This window comes from Sus scrofa, chromosome 3 (assembly GCF_000003025.6).
Source record: "Sus scrofa isolate TJ Tabasco breed Duroc chromosome 3, Sscrofa11.1, whole genome shotgun sequence".
NCBI lineage: Eukaryota > Metazoa > Chordata > Mammalia > Artiodactyla > Suidae > Sus > Sus scrofa.
The window spans coordinates 18,052,679-18,074,984 of NC_010445.4; the positions used below are offsets into that span (position 1 = coordinate 18,052,679).

Below are 22,306 nucleotides of genomic sequence, written 5' to 3' on the forward strand. Positions count from 1 at the left end.
ACTAAAGCGGAGCCTCCCGCGCCGTATCTGTGCGCCTGCGTACTTTGACCCTGCGCGGCCCGGGAGGCGGGTCTTAGCTCCAGGTGCGTACGGCCGCTGAGGTGGGGGACCTTCGAGGTGTGGGGAGAGGACGCCGCATCCAGGTGTAGAGCGGCGTAGTGCGGAGGCGAGAAGAGCGGGTCCGCCCGTCTCCGGCCCGGAAAGTGGTTTCTGCCGCTCGCTGGAAACCTCGGAGTACCGGATCTCGATCTGTGGGGGGCGGGGTCCTTGGAGGGGACTGAGCGCCCCCTCCTGGGAACCGGTGGTCTGGTCGCGAGACCGCTGTTGGAGCCTGATTGGTTAGCGAAACAGTCCCCGAACCCCGGGGTGATCCCTTTTTTTGGGAGGGAGTGGAGGGAGGGAGGGGGCGCGGGGGGAATCCCCGGCTTGGTACTCCTGCATCTCCTGGCATCGCTGGGCCCCTTCCCTAGTGGCTTATGTCCCTTGTCCGGGGTCATGGAGACACGGCAGCCACCGCGGCGGCGCCTCTGTCTGAAGAAGGGGAAGTGACCTCCGGCCTCCAGGCTCTGGCCGTGGAGGACACCGGAGGCCCCTCTGCTTCGGCCGATAAAGCCGAGGAAGAGGGGGAAGGAGGCCGGGAGGAGGCCGAACATGAGGGGTCCAGGGCCGAGGAAGTGCAGGGAGAAGCCCCCAGCACTGAGGGGGAAGAGCCCGCCCAGGGAGACTCCGAGGACTGGTGCGTGCCCTGCAGCGATGAAGAGGTGGAGCTGCCTGAGGATGGGCAGCCCTGGATGCCACCTCCCTCCGAAATCCAACGGCTCTATGAACTGCTGGCTGCCCACGGTACCCTGGAGCTTCAGGCAGAGATCCTGCCCCGCCGACCACCTACGCCTGAGGCCCAGAGTGAAGAGGAAAGATCTGATGAGGAACCCGAGGCCAAAGAGGAGGAAGAGGAAAAGTGAGGATTGCTTCCTTGATGCCAGGAGGAAATAGGGAGGGAGGTGGGACCCAGGAGCATGGGAAGTTAGAGGGAGGGGAAGAGCCCGAAGGCCCGGGAGAAGCACCAGTGGAGGTTTGGAAGGATCTCCCTCACCCTCCTCTCTCTCTCCACCTGTCCCAGGCCGCACATGCCCACAGAATTTGATTTTGATGATGAGCCAATGACACCAAAGGACTCCCTGATTGACCGGAGGCGCACCCCAGGTACAGACAAGAGTGGAGAATGGGGGGCGCGGGGGGGCCTCTGTTCCCACTTACTCCGAAAGGGACTCCCTGAAAGAGGTCTTTGAGGCGTTCTCTGATGGCTTAGTGGCAAAGGACCCAGCATTGTCACTGCTTTGGCACAGGTTCGAACCTTGGCCTGGGAACTTCCACATTCCATGGGTGTGGTCAAAAAAAAAAAAAAAAAAAAGGTCTCTGCTTGGTTCCTTGGTAGCTACACAAATCACAGCTTCAGGGGAGAGCGTGCACTCAGTGGTTGCCATCCTTCCAGTCTAGGTGGTACCCAATTTTCTTTTAAAAGATTATCACAGGTAATTCTATCATATTTCCCATTCCTTTGGTCTCATTTCCCCCCCACCCCCATCCCAGAAGTCCGAGTCTTCTTGGTCATTATCTAGCTCCACATCCCTATGCTACTGCGTACACCTCCTAATCTGACCTAGCTTCCCATGCCTAGAGTTTACCGTCAGAGCCATTCTCTCTCTCTCTCTTGTGTGTGTGTGTGTTTAGGGCTGCATCTGCGGCATATGGAGGTTCCCAGGCTAGGGGTCAAATCAGAGCTATAGCTGCTGGCCTACACCACAGCCACAGCAACATGAGATCTAAGCCACATCTGGGACCTACACCACGGCTCATGGCAACACCGGATCCTTAGCCCACTGAGTGGGGCCAGGGATCGAACCCGAATCCTCATGGATACTAGTCAGGTTCGTTAACCTCTGAGCCAAGACGGGAACTCCTCTCAGAGCCATTCTTGATTTCTCTTTCTTTCTTTTTTTTTTTTTTTTTTTGTCTTTTGTCTTTTTTTGTTGTTGTTGTTGTTGTTATTGTTGTTATTTCTTGGGCCGCTCCCGCGGCATATGGAGGGTCCCAGGCTAGGGGTCTAATGGGAGCTGTAGCCGCCAGCCTATGCCAGAGCCACAGCAACGCGGGATCCGAGCCGCGCCTGCAACCTACACCACAGCTCACGGCAACGCCGGATCGTTAACCCGCTGAGCAAGGGCAGGGATTGAACCCGCAACCTCATGGTTCCTAGTCGGATTTGTTAACCACTGCGCCACGACGGGAACTCCCGATTTCTCTTTCTTTTATGTCAACATTCAAACCAGCAGCAAGTCTTGTTAGGTCTGCCTCCACATTTCCAAATTCAGCTACTAGTCTCTGTCTTTAATGTGACACCCTGATCCAAGCCGTCTCTCTTTCAAAACATAAGTCAGCTCAAATCTGTTTTAAATTTTTTTAAATTATTATTATTTTATTTTTAGGGCCTCAAGTGTGGCAAATGGAGGTTTCCAGGCTAGCGGTCCAATTGGAGCTGCAGCCCCTGGCCTACACCACAGCAACACGTGATCCGGCCACATCTGCGACCTACACCACAGCTCACGGCAACACTGGATCCTTAACCCACTGAGCAAGGCCAGGGATCGAACCTGCAACCTCATGGTTCCTAGTAGGATTTGTTGCTGCTGTGCCACGACAGGAACTCCCAATTCTGTTTTAAATTCTCCGAAGGAGGAGTTCCTGCTTGGTGCAGTGGATTAAGAATCTGATTGCAGTGACTTGGTTCACTGGAGAGGGACGGGTTCAATCCTGGGCCTGGTGCTCTGGGTTAAAGGATCGGGCGTAGCCTCAGCTGTGGTTTGGATTCAGTCCCTGAACTTCCATGTGCCATGGCTGCGGCCGTTAAAAAAAAAAGGAGTTCCCATTGTGGCTCATCGGAAATGAACCCAACTAGTATCCACGAGGATGCGGGTGTGATCCCTGGTCTTGCGCAGTTGGTTAAGGATCCGATGTTGTTGTGAGCTGTGGTGTAGGTCGCAGATGTGGCTTGGATCCCGAATGGCTGTGGCTGTGGTATAGGCTGGCAGCTGTAGCTTTCAACCCCTAGCTTGGGAACTTCCATGTCCTGCACGTGCAGCGGTAAAAAGCAAAAAAAAAAAAAAGTCTTCCAAAGGATTTTATTGCTGGGGTGTAAGAGCTTATCAAAATGAGAATCCAGGAGTTCCCATCGTTGCTCAGTGGTTAATGAACCCAACTCTCATCCATGAGGACACAGTTTCCATCCCTGGCTTTGCTAAGGATCCCAGCATTGCCAAGGCTGTGGTGTCGGCCGGCAGCTACAGCTCTGATTCGACCCCTCGCCTGGGAACCGCCATATACCGTGGGTGCGGCCCTAAAACAATTTAAACAAAGAGAATCCAACACACACACTGTGCCCCCACCAAGGCTTCCATTTAAACAAAGAGATCCGTACCCCTTATCGTGATCTGTGAGTCATTTCTTGGGCCTCATCTTTCCTGTCTCCCCCAGTTCTGCATTTGCCCTTGAGCAGACCTCCCCGTTCCTGCCCTGGGGCTTTTGCACTTGCTGGTGCCTGCCTGGGCTGCTCTTCCTAGGTCTTCACATTACCTGCCCCTTCTCATACGTCCAGCCTTCACGGCCCACCCCATCTGAGGCCCCAGCCCTACACCACAGCCCCTCCAGGACAGGCCTAGAAGTCGCTCTGTTTCCCGAGCTCCTCAAGTGAGTCATAAGATCCCAGGAAGGTCCGGGGCACAGAACCTCAGTCGCGCCCACATTTCTCTCCTTCCCCTTCTGCAGGAAGCTCAGCCCGGAGCCAGAAACGGGAGGCCCGCCTGGACAAGGTCCTCTCGGACATGAAGCGGCACAAGAAGCTGGAGGAGCAGATCCTCCGGACCGGCAGGGACCTCTTCAGCCTGGACGCAGAGGACGCCAGCCCCCCCAGCCCCGCGCTCCGGGCCTCGGGAAGTAGCCTCTTCCCCAGGCAGCGCAAGTACTGAGCGCCTCTGCCTTTAGGGTGCAGAGTCCTGACCTGCTGGCCCTCCCTCCCTACCCCGGGGGCGCTGGGGCACCTGGGAGGAGCAGAGACCCTGCGAACTCCCAACACAGCACCTTACCAGAAAGAGGACATGTGTATGTGTGTGTGTGTTTTCTATGGAACCGTTGTTTGGACACCTGGGCTGAATTTTCTGAATCTAAAATAAAAAAAGAAAAGTAGCAGGTTATCTTCTCTTTAGAGGAGGTACTGCCGCTGGAGCACACGCAGGCCTGGAGAGGCAGAGTCGGACCCACCCTGATGGGAAATGCCAGCCAGAGGGGGGAGAAGCCAACTCAGCACCACCCCCCCCCCCCCCCGCCGCCGCCCTAGGCCTTGGACCCCCTCCTAGTTTCATTCCAGCGCTGCCAGCTGGCTCTGAGGCGGGCATTCCTGAGCACTGAATGAGCTGCAGTGCCTTCAGCTGCAGTGAAAGCCTCCCACAGGAGAGAAACAAACCCAAAAAACTCAACGAGAACCAGCTGCAAGGGCCCTTTAAATGCCCAAGCCCCACCCCTGCGCCTGGCCTGCCCTGCCGGGAAGTGATCCCTAGGGCTGGGTGAAGGCGGCTCCCTCTCCGAGCTGAGGCGTCAGCTGCAGCCAGCCACACTTCTGGATGTAAGTACTCCGTCCTGGCTCCCAAAGCCCCAAACCAGCTGGCGGGCCCTTGTCCCCCACCCCCAAGACCTCTCCCTAGCTCTGTCCTGCCTTCGCCGACTCGCGTGGGCTGGGGCAGGTGGCTTTAGAACTAGAGCCGGGAGAAGGTGGGTGGAGGCTTGGCCTTGGGAGATACCGCTGGCCTTGTTTTTTCGGGCTTCTGAAGGCAAAAGGCAACTCATCTGACCCCTCGCCAAACCCCATCTCAGGCCTCTCGGACTTTGAGCTCCCACATCCGCAGTAGGGGCAGGGGAAGCTTCACGGGTCCGTTCACACCCCCTCCTGGACTGAGACTGGTCCCTGCTGTCCTCATCTTTTCCCTCCCCCTGGGGACCTGGGCTCTGGTCGCTCCCCTTGAGCTCTTAGAACGCGCCCCCCGTGGAGGTTCCTCAACCCTGCAAACGCTGAGGTTTCCACCACTACCCCCCTCGGCTCTGCGCACGGCGGGCCTTGCAGTTCATTTGAGAGGTCGTCGGCAGAGTAATCTTCAGATAGGCTTGATTTCTAGAAGGCATAGATGAGGAAGGTGCTTTTTCCTCTTCGGGACAGGGAAGTGAAAACAGGCAGCTCTTTTGGACCTGCCAGCCCAGTGACTCTGGAGACCTCAGAAGCATGGAGCGTTGGGGGATGGTAGTTGAGGCAGGTGCCCCGTTTTCTCTTCCTGTTTGGGTGGGCCCTTAGAATTTATGGGGGGGGGTGTCGCAAAGGGTGCCAGGTGACTCCTAGAAACTTTTGCCTGTCTCCACCCTTGGCACCTAGTACACCCACCACCCTCCCCGGAGGTGAGGCTCTCTGGCCAGGGCAGCTCTCTAAAGCCATGAGCAGGCAGGACAGCCCCTGGGAATGGCTGGCCCAGAGGCCAGAGGGCCCTAAAGTAACCCAGGCCTCCTTGTTGGGTGCTGCCCTCCCAGGTTGCAGAGAAGGCTCACCTTTGATCTGCACTGGCACTGTCGCCTGGAGACCTCCCAGCTCCACCCAGGTCCTTGTCAGAATCTTAGCCACATTTATGTCTGCCTGAGAAGCCATGCTACTTCCTCGGGTGGAATTCTGGCTCCCTCCTTGATCGTTGTGTGATCCTGAGCAAGTGCCTTAATTTCTAGGTCCTTGCCGAGGATTAAACAAGCCAATTAAAAGCATTTGGGAATTCCCTAGTGCCTCGCCAGGTTAAGGATCCGGCTCTGGTTATAGCTGTCTCGCTGGTTCAATCCCTGGCCCAGGAACTTCCACATGCCCCGGGCGCAGCCAAAAAAAAAAAGCATTTAATATGGTGAGTGGCACAGATTAAGTTCTCAATAAGTGAGAGCCGTTATTTGGGGGGCACTTGCCAAAGATAGAAATTCTGGAGTCTCTCTCCTGGAAGCCTTAGCCCAGTGGGTTTGAAGTGAGGCCTGCTGGGAAGCAATACTCCCAGCTGAGTCCTGTGATTGGGTGATTGTAGAAAACATTGATCTGGATCAGGGGGTTCTGAAGCCTGGTTCCTGGGTCATTTCCAATCTAGCCAATCCTCGCCTTCAATGACTGGCATTAATTGGAAGCATCTGGGAGGCAGGCTAGACATAGGCCCAGAAAGGAATTCCCTTTGTGGCCCAGCGGTTAATGAGCCCATCTAGGATCCATGAGGATGCGGGTTCAATCCCTGGCCCCGTTCAGTGGGTTAAGGATCTGACGTTGCCGTGAGCTGTGGTGGAGGTTGCAGACAAGGCTCAGATCCGGTGTTGCTGTGGCTGTGGTGTAGGCTGGCAGCTGCAGCTCTGATTCCACCCCCAGCCTGAGAGCCTCCATGTGCCAAGGGAGCAGCCCTAAAAAGCGAAAAAAAAAAAAAAAAAAGAAATAGGACCAGAGGTAGACTGAGCTGGCAGAGCTTTTCTGTTTCCAGAATAAGCTGCTGTTCCTGCAAAGTCACCCGGTTGGACTGGAGTTGAGAGATTTTCCTAGGAAGTGCCTAAAACTTTGTCCCTGAAAGTAGTGATTTATGTGAGACATTCTTGGGAATTTTCGCCCTGATCTCCCACAGCAGGAAATATTTGCCCTAAATTGAGAAGCTCTCAGGTGAAAATGGCCCCTCTGCTGTCCCTGAGTAAGTAAGTGTGACTCTGTCATCCTCTAAACAAAGCCTAGAATGTCTCAGATCAATGAAGGGAAAGGGCGAAGATAAGGTCCTGTTTGTGCCCAGTTTCCTGTGCATTTTCTCAAACCTAAACTTGAGAGAGGTGATGGTGCCAAGACTGTCCCCAGCTTCGCTTCCAACTTCAGACCTGCCTGGACCGAGAGCCCAGGGCTTGGGACAAGGGGACCTGTGTTGGCCGAGGGCTACTTGGACCTGGGGGCGAGGAGCTAGAGGAGATAATACTTGAACCTCTCTGCTTTTGAGGACAGGCTGCCATCCGAGTTCATCTTCCATCTCCCACCTCCCAGCCACGCTTTGTTGAGCCCCTCCCTCCCGTGCATTAGACCTGCTCCAGTTTCTAACCTCGTTGACCCCAGGAAACAATCACTTGTATTTCCATTTCGTTCTAGGAGCGTAAGGCTAACCCTAACCCTAACCCAAGTGGCCCACGATGGTGTGGGCAGCGGCGGCGCTCTGCCCTTGCTCTGTATTGGAGTCCCTAGGAGCTCGCTTTGAAATATAGTGGTGTCTGAACCCCACCCCAGACCAATTAAATCAATCCCCAGAGATGGGTGGTTTGAAAAGATCTCCAGGTGATTCCAATGTAAGCCAGAGTGGAGAGGCTATTTTAGACCAGAGCTGCTTATATCTTAAGCCCAAATTGTTGGGGCTCTAGTTAAAATGCTAACTGAGTCAGCAGCTCGGGGTTGGGGGAGCTTCTCAGGGCTGGAGAGGATTCTAGGATTCCAGGATCCCAAGATTCTGTGTTATTAACAAGCTTCCAGGCAATATTCGGACCCCTCTTCACTGCAGGCCAAGACAGGGTGCGGCTGGTCCCATGGGCATCTGCTGTTTAAGATTCACCATGTCCACCCCTCCTACTGACCCTGAGACCCTCTGCTCTGGAATGACTTAGGACTCATTTGTTTCATTTTTCTGTAGCATGTTTACTTTTGAGCCCAAACAAGTCCAGAGTTGCCTCTTAACTATTCTCCTTCCACTGGCAGTTTTGTTTTCTGTTCATCAGACCGTTCGCCCCTCCCTCCTTTGTGTGTGGGCTGCAGCAGGGGAGCCACTGGTCTCTGAGATGTTGGGTGAAAGTTGAAAGAGAGTTGGTTCTCGCCGGAGCCTCATGATCCATGACAGCCAATGGGATCTGTGAAGGCTGGACGCGAACCCAGAGAGCAGACTAGGGGGCAGATCTCAGAAGCAGATGCTGAGGGGAGGCCTCGGTGAATTTAGGGAGTGGGGGCCAAACTCAGAGCTGGGCCTTCCAGAGGTCAACGGAATCCTTAATCACTGTCTTTTATGGGCCCTGGTATATCGGAAACCACATGCTCTAACTGTAGGCGTCATCTGATGAACCACAGAAGTCTAAATCTGTGACTTGTCGTGAACATGCTGCCTGAGTCAGGTGATTTCCCTGGATCCTCTGAGAGGCCCTCTCATGAGGCTCACTTCGGGGATGGCGAGATTAAAAAGGCAAAAGGCCTACTCCTGGGTGAACGTGGGTGGCAGGCACAGCTGTAGGGCTGGGTGGGTGGGGGGTCAGGGAGGTAAGACAGGGTCCTGGCAGCTACGGAAACAAGGGTAGTTGCCCAGGGCTTGGCCTCAGAATGTGGCAAGAGCCCAGCCTGATCGTTAAGGATGAGTCTCAGCTGAGTCACGGAGCTGGGCGAGGCTCTCGGGCCCCCTGACTGGGCCCAGCTGGGGTGACAGATGGTCAAGCGGCCTCAGCTACAGGGGGCGAGGGATCATCCCAAAGAGCAATTGGAGGCCGTCCGCTGAGCCTGCCTCCCAGCCTCGTGGGGCCTTCTAGAGTTCAAATCTTCCCTGCGGGGCCTCACAGAGCCCTGTCCACACCTCCGTCTGCAGCCCTAGCTCTTCCTCTCCCCCCCATCTGGCTTTCTGGCCAGGCTCCCACTCCGTAGAGAACCAGGAAGAGGCTGCACTTGGCTGTCAGAGGCCCCTTTGCTATTCTAGCCCCGCAGCTGACCCAACACTGGCCACTTTCCTGATTGGTAAACAAGTCAGGGTTAAGGCTGAGATGCCAGGTGGGATCTTGAGCCTCTGGTGTTAGGTCACGTCCTCCAATGGGATAGGGAAGCTGGGCCTTGACTGCGAGCCACACACACTGCTGAGAGCCAGGCTCTGTTCCAAGCCTGTTGATTAACTCAGTCCTTGTTTCTCTGGATGCCTTATCCACCCCTAGATTATAGACCCGGAAATGGGCATAGAAAGGCAGGGGACTTGTCTAAGATCACCTATCCAATAAGGGTTAGAACCAAGATCCTAACTGTCCTGGCCCCCGGGGGCTCTTGTTGGGGGCCCTGTCCCAGGGAGTGGGAGCAGAGCAGAGCCAGGAGAGGAGAAATCCCACCCCTTGGATTTTCAAACACTACCTGAAATCAACAGAAGAGGGCGCTCTGATGTTTAGGAAAGTTCAGGGACAGTAACTTCAGCAACAGGCAACAGAAAAGCAGCCAGTCAAACCCCATGCCAAGTTGCAAGAAAATGAGGAGCAGGATAATATCCCTCCGATGTGGAAAGTGTACCGAGAAAACAGATCAAAACTGTAACCTCTCTTGGCGTTCCCATCATAGCTCAGTGGTTAACGAATCTGACTAGGAACATGAGGTTGCAGGTTCAATCCCTGGACTCGCTCAGTGGGTGAAGGATCCGGCGTTGCCGTGAGCTGTGGTGTAGGTCGCAGACGCGGCTCGGATCCCGCGTTGCTGTGGCTGGCGTCGGCCGGCGGCTACAGCTCTGATTGGACCCCTCGCCTGGGAACCTCCATATGCCGTACGAGCAGCCCAAGAAAATGGCAAAAGACGAAAAACAAAAACCAAAAAAAAAAAAACCCTGTAACCTCTCTCAAAACGAGGGAAGACATTAGGAAACCATACAAGGCAGGGAAGCAGCAAGTCAGAAGTGTCAGTGAGCTCAGGCCCCCTGGCTGGCTCCGTGGCCCTAATCATTGCACCGTGCTGCCGCTGGAGTCGGGCCCAGCAGTTCCATCAGGATTCTTGTCCAGATGGTACCACTGCCTTGCTGTATGGTCTTGAATGACTCCTTGTCCCTACCTGCGACTCAGCTCCTTAGTTGTACACTGTCTAACATGGGCTCAACCATCCACATCGGATGATGTAAATTAAACTTCCTTCCTCAGTCACACTGGCCATGTTTCCAGAGCTCAGGAGCTGCGTGTGGTCCAGTCCAGAGGCAGCACAGATTAAAAGTAGGTCTGTCACTGTAGAAAGCTCTATCGGATGAGTTCGGAGGTTTTAAACAGGAGCCACACAGGTGATGTAAGAACAGTGGCCCAGGTGTAAGACAACAGGGAGTGGTGGGGACTGTGGTTAATTCAGCAGGAAAGCTTGTGTCCCATCTAAAGGGCACAGCTGCCACTTGCCTCTGGCCACTTGGCCGCGTGGAGATGCAGGGCCTGGCTCCTCATTCTTCAGGAGGAGCAAGAATTGGGAGTTTATGAAAACTCACAATTTCTAAACCAAAGAAATTTTACAGATTGTGCAGATCAAATCAAACTCTTGGGCCTTGCCCTGGTTTTGGCCTTTTGGGGCTCCTGTCTTTCCTTCCTGTGCCAGGCCACAACCCCGCCCCCTCCTCCTCACTTCCCACTTCTCACCCAGGTTGGAAGCTGGATGAATGGTGGAGTAGGTGAGGTACCACTCCTTTCTGGTAGTGGTTTCAAAACTGTTGGACCAGAGCCTCAGAGGGCAAGGCTTTGAGGTGCCTAGTAAACTTGTGCGACTCCGGAGGACATGCCCAAAGTTCAAGGCGTCCTGGAGGCAGGGATGGGGTTTAGATGGGTGATGTGACATTCCCAAACCGGCCAAGCACTGGATGTAACAACCCCCCCCCAACCCCCAGGATTCAGAAGCAGGTAGGATGGTGGTGGATGGAAGGCAATCCTCACTGACTCCCTTCCTCCCTACCCATGAGAGCGGGGAGTCACGAGTGGCCACAGATCAGAGAGAACTGGGGAGGAAAGGATGAGAATACATGGGTGTTTCTAATCTGGTGGAGTCTATGGGAGCATCCATTCCATCAGGGATTCCTTCCTTGAGAGGTGGTCATGTCTGAACAGTTCATCTCAGGGTTGCTTAAAGCCCGAGGGAGGGCTGCAGGCAAAGGTCATGCACATATTCTTGGGCTGTGGGCTAATGTCTGCACGCAGCTGGGACCCTCAGGAGCCCCTGAAATAAAGGCACCTGCCCCTGGAGGAACCAGGGAGCTGCTCAGGGCCTCTGCTCCCCACCAGGCTGGGGGAGACCCCCAGCACCACCCTACCAGAGGCTGGCCACTTCTCCCAGCTCAGCGCGCCTCTGACTCCCACACTATAAGGTTGGAGGTTGGGAAAGTTTGGATCTAAAGCCCCTTCCAGTGCTGCAGGAAGCTTGGGCGAAGTCAGATGCATGGGAGTGAGGGGAAGGAGCTGGCCGAGAAGACTGGGCCTCTGTGGTTAACCGCGTCAAGCATCTCTTGGCGGGGATGAGGTCTGGAGGGGCTGTGGTGCCCTGGGTGGGACGAATGGAGGAGGTGGGAGCGGGAACAGTGAAGAAGGACGGATCATCTGAGCTGGAGGAGGAAGGGCCCGTTCCCCTAGCCCCAGCCAGTCAGCACGCCAGCCTCATCCCAAGCCTCCTGTATTCATCTCTTGTTTTCTCCCCACCTCTCTATGGGGAGACAGACAGGTGAGCTCAGGAGTCACCATGGCAACTGAAGAGTCCATCATCCGCATCCCACCGTACCACTACATCCACGTGCTGGACCAGAACAGCAACGTGTCCCGCGTGGAGGTTGGACCGAAGACTTACATCCGGCAGGACAATGAGAGGTTGGTGTTGGGACTGGGCTGCGGGGACGCCTGGGGGTCTGCCATGATCATCCGTCGCCTCCTTCCTGGTCCTAAGCAGGACTGGCCCTGGCTTTTGTGACAGGGAGCTTGCTCTCCCATTCGCTGCTTCCTTTGGGTCCTCACACTGCTTCCTACCATCCAACAGGATCCTGTTTGCCCCCGTGCGCATGGTGACTATCCCCCCACGCCACTACTGCACCGTGGCCAACCCGGTGTCCCGGGACGCCCAGGGCTCTGTGCAGTGTGACGTCACAGGGCAAGTACGGCTCCGCCACGCTGACCTGGAGATCCGGCTGGCCCAGGACCCTTTCCCCCTGTACCCAGGGGAGGTGCTGGAAAAGGTACCTGGCTCGCCTCCCCGACACCCACTCTGCCTGTCCTGCCACCTTGTCCCAGGGCTCAGCACTACTTTCTGGGGTGGTGTGGGATCAGGGGGTGATGTTGGCTGGTTCTCACTGGGGGCAGAATCGACTGGATGGCCCTCCTCTCACACTCCCCAAACCGCATCCCCCCTCACCCCTGCACATGCCCAGACAAGCCTCTCTTGTCAACCCATCCCGCCACCTAATCTTCCAGGCTCCCCAACCTGCCTGAAGCTCCCTGCCTGTCTGGCACTAAGTGACTTCTGCCAAGAGTAAGCATTTCATTCCCTCAAACAGTGCCAGACACTGGTGGGTGGTGGTAGCAATGGTGGAGCAGGTGAGGCCCAGGCTCAGATGCCCTCATCCACGCGGTCCTTAGGTCCTGGATCTGAGGAAGAGGACACCCCACCTCCATTTCCAGAACATTCTCCTTCTTTCACCTCCTTGCTGGTTCCCCCCCCACCTTGGTCTTTTTAGGGCTGTACCTGCGACATATGGAAATTTTCAGGCTAGGTGTTAAATCAGAGCTGCAGCCGCCAGCCTGTGCCACAGCCACAACACGTGGAATCTGAGCCATGTCTGCAACCTACCAGATCTGCCAAGAGTAAGCACAACCATGCTGGATCCTTAACCCACTGAGCGAGGCCAGGGATCGAACCTGAGTCTCACGGATATTAGTGAGCCAGGACGGGAACTCTGTCTTCCTTGCTCTTTTATACCCTTTCAGTCTGGGTCCCGCAGAATAGCATGACCCCGGGGGGCTGGGAGGCGTTCCCGGCCGCTCTGATGCAGGCACCTTGGGGAAAATATGCGAGGAGGTGGCAAGTGACTCAGATGATGAGGATGGTGACCCTTAAGGAGTCCGAGTGAAGGGTGGAGGGGAATTCTTTGTCCTCTTCTTGCAACTTGTGGGGAGGTCTCAAACCACGGCAAGTGAAACCGCCCTGTCCAGGTTCCACCTTAGACAAACCAAATCCCCCCTGGGGTGGGGGATGCGGTGGGGGTTGGTCAGCCACCACCGTTTAAAAGCTCCCTGAGTTCCCCTTGTGGCACAGTGGTAAGGAACCCGATGAGTATCCATGCATGAGGACATGGGTTCGATCCCTGGCCCCACTCAGTGGGTTAAGGATCCAGCGTTGCCATGAGCTGGGGCATAGGTCAGAGATGTGGCTCAAATCTGGTGTTGCTATGGTGGCCCTAAGAAAAAGAAAAAGGAAAAAAGAAAAAAAAGAAAAAAGCTCCCTAGGGTGGAGAGAAAGTGGTCCCTATTCCTGCCTCTTCGACCTTTGCTTCCCCGGCAGCCCCATCGGACAGCAGCTCATTCCCAGGTCCCGGGTGCTCCAGGCCAGGAGCGCAGGGCCTTCCCTTTCTCCGAGCCCCGTGCCACTGAGATCTTCCTCTTCTATCAGAAAGTGGGCCCTCACCCTCCTTCAAGGCACTGGCCTCTACCTGTACCACTTCCTCTCCCTTTCCTGAGGTGGCACCTGGCTTGAGCCTGCCTTCCCCCACTGTCCCAGGAGCCTCAGGAGTGTCGCTGTCATGACCCTGTCAACATCTTAGCTCTTTTTCTTTTTTTGGTCTTTTTAGAGCCCCTCCCATGTCCTATGGAATTTTCCAGGTTAGGAGTCGAATCAGAGTGGCAGCTGCCAGCCTATGCCACAGCCACAGCCACATCAGATCCAAGCTGCATCTGCGACCTACACCACAGCTCACAACAACGCCAGATCCTTAACCCACTGAGCGAGGCCAGGGATCGAACCCGCATCCTCATGGATACTGGTCCGGTTCTTAACCCACTGAGCCACAGCGGGAAATCTGACACCTTGGCTCTCTTCACCTCAGCTGACTCTCTCTCCTCTTCTGCTTCCACTCCGCCCAGTGCTCTGTCCACTCGGGACTTGGTCAGTTCTGCCCCCACCTGCCGCTCCTCCAAGATTAAACCCCGGCGCCACCCTTCCCATGCGTCTCGCTTTCCTAGCCTTTCTGCAAGGCCTTGGAAGCCCGTTTCCTCTCCCAGCCCTCAGATTCTCTTCCTGGTCCCTCCCCAGCCCAGCTGAACCTTGTCACTTTAGCACATGCTCTTCGTGCACTGGACCCATGCCCAGGCCTGGATCCGTGCCACCTCCACCTGCCCTGGCTGTCCTCATACCCGGGGGGGGGGGGGAGGGGGTCCTAGCCATGTGGGCAGATCCACTGCAACAGTATTACAAGGAGCTGGTGGATTAAGTGGCTCATTCCAACTGAAGTCCTGCTCATTCCTTCTCTTCTTCCCAACCAGCTCCCCCTACCCACCCTTCCCCATATGGCTCTTGATACTTAGATTCTCCATTCTCTTCCTATGTTCTGTCCCCTCACTCTCTGACAGCTTGGCCACCTTACTTAGAAATCGAGGCCACCTGGAAGGATCTAGGTCCTTCCTTTACTTTAATACCTACGCATATCTCCTTTTTACCTGTGGGGCCTCTGGAAAGTTCCCCTCCATCGGCAGACCCCGCCAGATGCATCGTTCTATCTTTTAAGATTTTTTTTTTCTTCTTGTGTCTTTTTAGGGCCACACCCGCAGCATATGGAGGTTCCTAGGCGAGGGGTCCAATCAGAGTTGCAGCTGCCGGCCTACACCACAGCCACAGCAACTTGGGAATCAAGCCACATCTTCAACCTACACCACAGCTCACAGCAAGGCTGGATCCTTAACCCGCTGAGCGAGGCCAGGGATCAAACCGACATCCTCATGGATACTGGTCGGGTTTGTTAACCACTGAGCTACCACGTGAACTTTTCTTTTTTCTTTTTTTTTTTTTTTAAGTCTCCCCCCTGTCCTCTCTGCCTTCAGGTTCTGTCCTGAGTATCCTGTGTGCCACTTTTTTTCATAGCCTTGGTCACTTCATCCATATTGAACCCTCCCAGCTCTGAACCTTAGCTGGGAGTTCCAGACTGTGAATCCCCCAGCTGCCTAGAGGCAGCCCCCTCCAGGATATCTGCAGTCACCTCATACTGGGCATCCGAACCTAACCCTTGCCGTTTCACCCCCAAATCTGCTCTCCCATGTTCCCAGTCTCACTTAGTGATACTCCTGGCTGCCTCGTCACTTGAGCTGGAAGCCTCTTCCAACGTGAGGGACAAACTTGCTGCCATATCTGTCTCCTTCCAGGAGACCAGTTAGGAAGACCTCTCATCCAGGTGAGAGGCATTGGTAGCTAAGGGAGGGCGCTCACGGGGATAAAGACAGACGGACCTGGACAGTTCCCTGGCTCAGGGGGTTAAGGATCCGGCATTGCCGTGTGGTGTAGGTCGCAGACACAGCTCAGATCTGGCGTGGCTGTGGCATAGGCCGGTGGCTGCAGCTCTGATTTGACCCCTAGCCTGAGAACCTCCATATGCTGCAGGTGTGGCCCTAAAAAAAAAAAAAAAAGACAAAAAGACCAAACCAAAAACCCATCTGGATTCTCATTGGACAGACAAGAAGTGATGGAGTAGATGTGTGACAGGAGGTGATGCAATAGAGTAGATGCAATGCATGTTCTTTCCAGGTTGTTCCTCCTCCTCTATCAGCACCTTGATAGCAAAAGCCAGCTTTTCCTTGGCGCCCCAGTTCAACTGCTACCCTCTGACAGCCTCTCCTAACTTCTTCATCTGAACCTCTGAAATCTCTCTCTCTCGACACGGTCCACAGTGTGCTCGGAGGCAATGGTCTACGATTGTGTGTCATCACCCACTGGAACTTAAACCCCACGACGATGGGATGTCCTGCCCCCAGCACAAGCTGCCCAGTGCCACGCTCATGGGCGGTGTCCAGGGAAAGGCTTGTCCCGGCAGTAATCCTCCAGCTCTGCCTCTCTCCAACCCAGGGTGCGGTCAGTGGGTGGAGTGGAGTTATATGACCTTCTCCTCCTGGGTCCGCTCTAGTTGGAGTAAGGAGCGGCGGGTCGCCTTCACGAAAGGTTGAAGTTCAAATCCTGATTCTCTTCCTTACTAGTTGTGTTGGCCTTGGTCGTGTACCTTAGCCTCTGTGAGCCGCTTTCCTCGCTCTCCTGCTTCCCTCAGATCCAAGATCAAGGGAGATCTTATTTGTAGAAACATTTGTACAAACATGTTTTTGTTTGTCTTTTTGCCTTTTCTAGGGCCGCTCCCGCAGCACATGGAGGTTCCCAGGCTAGGGGTTGAATCAGAGCTGCAGCTGCCGGCCTACGCCAGAGCCACAGCAACACCAGATCCAAGATGCATCTGGGACCGACCCCACAGCTCACGGCAACGCCGGCTCCTTAACCCACTGAGCAAGGCCAGGGATCAAACCCGCAACCTCATGGTTCCTGGTTGGATTTGTTAACCACTGCGCCATGACGGGAGCTCCTGTACAAACTTAAGAGGTTTGGCTGCTTGTTGCCAGGTCCCTCTTCCTGATGGAAGGAGACGTGATGGCTGGAGTACAGGGGCTGTCTTGTGACCATCAGGCAACCTTGAAAACAAAGCCGCATGCTTAAAAGGTTCCACCTCCTCATGCTTCCTAGAGAGCCACATCCATCGTTGATCTGTGCTCTTACTGTCTTTATGGGTTTTTTTGTTTTGTTTTTGGGTATCTTTGCTTTCTAGGGCCGCCCCCAAGGGCATATGAAGGTTCCCAGGCTACAGTACAGCCACAGCAACGCTAGATCCGAGCTGTGTCTGAGACCTACGCCACAGCTCATGGCAACGCCAGTTCCTTAACCCACTGAGCGAGGCCAGGGTTGGAACCTGTGTCCTCATGGATACTAGTCAGATTCATGTCCCCTGAGCCACGACAGGAACTCCCCACTGTCTTTGTTTTATTCTGTGGATCTCACTGGGCCATGAGACATTCACTTCCTCACCTTTCCAGGTGGGTTTCCTCCATCATCCATCGCGCCCGCTCCCCCCGTTTCCTGCCTAGATTTCAAGTTCACAGCAAGGTCTGAGCTCTTCCTGCAGAGGGAAGGTGTGGCCTTGGCTCTTCAGACCGGGTGTCTTTGGGGCCACCCCTACATTCCGCTCCAAGTCTTATTTTGAGACATGGAGAGATTTGATGCTGGGGACTTTGACCTTGAAAGGATCAGGTGAGACTCCAGGGTCTGCATACGCCATGGCCCCCCCTTTCCGTTTTAGGACATCACCCCACTGCAGGTGGTTCTGCCCAACACCGCCCTCCACCTTAAGGCGCTGCTGGATTTTGAGGATAAGAACGGAGACAAGGTGGTGGCCGGAGATGAGTGGCTGTTTGAGGGACCCGGTAAGTTTTTTCTTACTGAGCCGGGCTCGGGGTCAGAGGCTTCCTGCCTTCCCATGACAGCCCCGATGGCTTCGATCTTCAGCTTCCACGTCGTCTTCCCTTCCCAGGCACGTATGTTCCCCGGAAGGAGGTGGAGGTGGTGCAGATCATTCAGGCCTCCGTCATCAAGCAGAACCAGGCCCTGCGGCTGAAGGCCCGCAAGGAATGCTGGGACCGGGACGGCAAGGAGAGGGTGACAGGTGGGGTTTTGGAGGGGCGCCGATGTGGGTGGGGCAGGCCGTGTGCCCCGACTGCAGGGGAAGTGGGGAAGGTTGGGGAAGCTGCTCGCAGCCTGGAGGAAGTGCTTCCTGGTGTCTCTAATAAGCTGTTGGGGGCTGCCCCCTGCTGCTTCCCCCACCCACCGCCCTCACCCGCCTGTTGCTCCACCCTGGCCCTGATTCTGTGACCACAATCATGTTGACATGGCTTTGCCTTCCTCCTACCCTTGGCTGGGAGCTGGGAGCGGCAGCCGTGTCTCTTCCCACATCAACAGAGCAGGTGTCCACGTACAGGAGCAACGGTGCTTGACAAATGTGATGTATTAACCAAAGTCTTGACAAAGGCCGTGCTTACTCTGCGCCGGGTGTGGTTCAAATGTTTTGCAAATGGTGGTAACTTCCTTATGCTTCCAACCACCCTGAGGCCCCACGATTCCCATCTGCCATATGGCATAGCCACAGCTTGGGCGCTTGGAAGGGCCTTTTTTTTTTTTTTTTTTTAGGTTGGTTTTCTTCTGCCCTCAAAAAAGAAGGAATAGGAGCTCCCGTTGTGGCTCATCAGATTAAGAACCTGACTAGTATCCATGAGGATGTGGGTTTGATCCCTGGCCTTGCTCAGTGGGTTAAGGAGCTGGCGTTGCCCATGGCTGCAACATAGGCCAGCAGCTGCAGTTCCAGTTCAAACCCTAGCCTGGGAACCTCCCTATGCCAGGGGCTCAGTCCTAAAAAGACCAAAAAAAAAAAAATCCTGCCAGGCCTTTGAGCCTGGGAGCAATGACATTTGAAAATGGCCTGTGAGGTCCTGTGGGTCCCCTGTTGTCTAGGCTGCGGGAGGGGGCAGCTGGGGAGCAGGCTGGGTGACCTTTGACCCTTGCCTCTCCGCCCTGGCCCAGGAGAAGAATGGCTGGTCCGCTCCGTGGGTGCCTATCTCCCAGCAGTGTTTGAGGAGGTTCTGGATGTGGTGAATGCTGTGATCCTCACAGAAAAGGTTTGTGCTCTGGGGGTGGGGGGCACCTCGGGGTAGGAGCTTCTCAGGGTGGCAGAGAACAGTGGCAGGTGATGTGAAAAATAGGAGTTAATCCCAGGTCGCCTGACAGTGTTTAGGGAGTCCTCCTGGGTCGGTAGACACTGTCACTCAGACCTGGAGCATTCAGCGGCCAGTGGGGTCCCCAGATCCCCCGAGGAATTGGAAGTGGGTTTCCCCAACCTCCACCCCCACCCCACCAACCGGCCGCGATCCTGCTCTACAGACAGCCCTGCACCTCCGGGCCCGGCAGAACTTCCGAGACTTGCGGGGAGTGGTGCGCCGCACGGGGGAGGAGTGGCTGGTGACTGTGCAGGACACGGAGGCCCACGTGCCAGATGTCTATGAGGAGGTGGTAGGCGTCGTGGCCATCACCACCCTAGGCCCCCACAACTACTGCGTGATCCTCGACCCCGTCGGACCAGATGGCAAGAACCAGCTGGGGCAAAAGCGTGTGGTCAAGGTGAGTGCCAGCGCCCCGGGTTGGGCCTAGGCCCCGGGCCTGCTCCCCGCACCCCCCTCCCGCCCCCAGTCTGCTTTGGAGAACCACCAAGCTTGTTTTGGCTCCCTCTGGACACACTTGGCTCTGTCGCTTGAGACGCCGTGTCACTGATGCTCCGGCAGTTCCCAACCTCGGGTTCCGCACGGCCTCTCCCGGGAGCGCCTCCCTCCAAGCCCAGAACCCGTCTCACCTCCCTCTGTTCCAGAAGCTTAGTCATCCTGAGTAAAACCAGTCTCTCGGCTTCCCCTTTCCCCATCCTCCCCGTTCTCCTGTCTCTGGACTGTGTGTGGGACAGCGGAGGGGGGCAGAGCGTCCCTGGGACGACTGTACATAGTTAAGGCTTCGCGAGCCACGTGGTTTCTGTGGCAACCACTCAGCTTGGCTGTTGTACCATGAAAGCAGCGTAGACAGGCTTGTAAACAAAACAGTGCTGCTGCGTTCCCATAACATGGTATGTGCAAAAACAGGCAGTGGAAGAAGTCCCTTCGTGGTTCAGTGGGTTAAGGGTCTGGCGTTGCCCCAGCTGTAGCACAGGCCGCAGCTGTGTTGTGGGTTCAGTCCCTGGCCCGGGAACTTCCACATGGCCATGGGTGCAGGCCCCCCAACCCCCCGCAAAAAACAAACAAAAAAGGAAAACAGGAGGTGGAAAACAATAGAAACCACCCAAATGTCAATTGATGAATGGATTAAAAATAGGGAGTTCCCGTCGCGGCGCAGTGGTTAACGAATCCGACTAGGAACCACGAGGTTGCGGGTTCGGTCCCTGCCCTTGCTCAGTGGGTTAACGATCCGGCGTTGCCATGAGCTGTGGTGTAGGTTGCAGACTCGGCTCGGATCCTGTGTTGCTGTGGCTCTGGCGTAGGCCAGTGGCTACAGCTCCAATTCGACCCCTAGCCTGGGAACCTCCATATGCCGCGGGAGCGGCCCAAAGAAATAGGAAAAAGACAAAAAAAAAAAAAAAAAAAAAAGGTATATCCATACAGTGGATATCAATCAGAAGAATGATAATCTTTCTGGGGTTAAGGGTGCCCATGTTCTTAAAATAAGGCAAACTTGTAAAAAAAATTAAAAAATGAAGTTCTTGGAGTTCCCATCATGGCTCACTGGTTAACGAACCCGACTAGCATCCATGAGGACTGGGGTTTGATCCCTGGCCTCACTCAGTGGGTTAAGGATCCAGCGTTGCCGTGAGCTGTGGTGTAGGTTGCAGACGCAGCTCGGATCTGGTGTTGCTGCGGCCCTGGCGTAGGCTGGTGGCTACAACTCCGATTGGACCCCTGGCCTGGGATCCTCCATACGCTGTGAGTGCGGCCCTAAAAAGACAAAAAAAAAAAAAAAAAGAAAGAAAACAAGTTCTGAGATGTGCTACAAGATGGGGTAAGCTTGAAAGCATTGTGCTGGGGCAGTAGAAGCCGGACATAAAAGACCACATACTGCCTGATGCCATTTATATGAAATGCCCAGAATAGGTCAATCCATTAAGACACAAAATAGATTACTGGGCGGGATAGGCAGTAACTGCGACTGGGTGTAGGGTTTCTTTTCAGGATGATGATCTGGGATTTGGGGGTAGTGATTTTGGGCAACTCTGCATATACCAGAGCAACTGGATTACAGACTTGCTTTTTATTGTTTTTTTGTCTTTTTAGGGCCGCCCCCGCGGCATATGGAGGTTCTCAGGCTAGGGGTTGAATCGGAGCTACAGCTGCCAGCCTACACCACAGCCACAGCAACTGGATTACTGGATTTGTTTTTTACACATACATATAAAATCAGGCAGCAGGTCAGGAGTTCTGTTGTGGCGCAGTGCGATCAGTGGCGTCTCAGGTCCAATCCCCAGCCCCCACAGTGGGTTAAGGATCCAGTGTTGCCGCAGCTATGGCTCCGATCCAATCCCTGGCCCGAAACACCATATGCTGTGGGGTGGCCAGAAAAGAAAAGGGAAGAGAAAAAAAAGGAAGCAAGTCAGATTTGGCCCAAAGATCGGAGATCACCAACTGTGGGCTGCGCCATCCCAAGGAAACAGAACATGGGAGAACTAAAGCAATGATAGGTTCATTTTTAACTCTTGAAACTGCTAGAACCCAGACCTTGACAGTTTCAAGACTTTTTCAAGGGCAAGTTTCAACCAGCTCTATGGGCATTTGTAGAGAGCCTCGCAATCCAGATAATGACTTGGGGGAGGGGGTGGGGGGGTTGCTCTTAGGGGGCTCCCACCCACAACACAAGCCCACGGCCCCATGGGGCCACCAGGAGGTCCCATTAGAGGCTACCACAGCCGTGGGTGGCAACTGCTCCTGACCCCACTTCTCCCCACTAGGGAGAGAAGTCTTTCTTCCTCCAGCCAGGAGAGAAGCTGGAACGAGGCATCCAGAAGGTGTATGTGCTGTCGGAACAGCAGGGGCTGCTGCTGAGGGCCCTGCAGCCCCTGGAGGAGGGGGAGGACGAGGAGAAGGTCTCCCACCAGGCTGGGGACCGCTGGCTCATCCGAGGACCCCTCGAGTACGTGCCATCCGCCAAGGTGGAGGTGGTGGAAGAGCGTCAGGCCATCCCCCTGGATGAGAACGAGGGCATCTACGTGCAGGACGTCAAGACCGGAAGGGTAACAGCTGAGGGGTGGGCATGGTCACTGCTGTGCGGCCATGGTGGTAGCTTGGTTTAGGGGAGTGGGTGATGCTGCCAGGGAGGTGCAGATTGGAGATGACAAAAGGACTCACAGCACTGCTAGCAGCATCCATGCCAGCTGGCTGCTAAATATGAGGGCACTCCGTAGAATTTTAGCCTTGCCTTAAATATCTAATTTCAAAAGTTAAGAATTCCCGGCGTTTCCGTCGTGGCTTAGTGGTTAACAAATCTGATGAAGAACCATGAGGTTGCGGGTTCGATCCCTGGCCTTGCTCAGTGGGTTAAGGATCTGGCATTGCTGTGAGCTGTGGTGTGGGTCGCAGACACAGCTCGGATCTGGAGTTGCTGTGGCTCTGGCTTAGGCCGGCGGCTATAGCTCCGATTGGACCCCTAGCCTGGGAACCTCCATATGCTGTGGGAGTGGCCCTAGAAAAGGCAAAAAGACCAAACAAAACAAAACAAAAAAATTAAGAATTCCCAAGCAAGAGGATGATCCAGAGTTTAGTATGGGGACTCAGTTCCCAGTACAGATCTGGCCTTGGGCATAAAGGTCTGACTGGGGTGTGGACAATGAGACCCGACCTCCCTCCTGTG

The 22,306-nt window shown here is 55.1% G+C and overlaps 2 protein-coding genes across 3 annotated transcripts in view; both read left to right on the forward strand.

The window, feature by feature from the left end:
• PAGR1 (PAXIP1 associated glutamate rich protein 1) lies at positions 1-4,242 on the forward strand. The gene is made up of 3 exons (XM_013987719.2): positions 1-958; positions 1,121-1,203; positions 3,823-4,242. The coding sequence occupies exons 1-3, from the start codon at positions 477-479 to the stop codon at positions 4,020-4,022; spliced, it is 765 nt and encodes a 254-aa protein (XP_013843173.1). The 5' UTR covers positions 1-476; the 3' UTR covers positions 4,023-4,242.
• Positions 3,870-22,306, forward strand: part of MVP (major vault protein) — a 24,622-nt gene continuing 6,185 nt past the window's right edge. The window contains exons 1-9 of one of the 2 annotated variants that reach the window (XM_021086425.1): positions 4,004-4,675; positions 5,815-5,981; positions 11,533-11,679; positions 11,846-12,041; positions 17,181-17,304; positions 17,412-17,543; positions 18,455-18,549; positions 18,812-19,048; positions 21,408-21,689. In XM_021086425.1, coding sequence (XP_020942084.1) covers positions 11,555-11,679; positions 11,846-12,041; positions 17,181-17,304; positions 17,412-17,543; positions 18,455-18,549; positions 18,812-19,048; positions 21,408-21,689 — 1,191 coding nt within the window. In that variant the 5' untranslated portion in view covers positions 4,004-4,675; positions 5,815-5,981; positions 11,533-11,554. Of the gene's footprint in view, positions 4,676-5,814; positions 5,982-11,532; positions 11,680-11,845; positions 12,042-17,180; positions 17,305-17,411; positions 17,544-18,454; positions 18,550-18,811; positions 19,049-21,407; positions 21,690-22,306 lie in introns of both variants that reach the window. The other variant, XM_021086424.1, reaches the window with a different exon arrangement.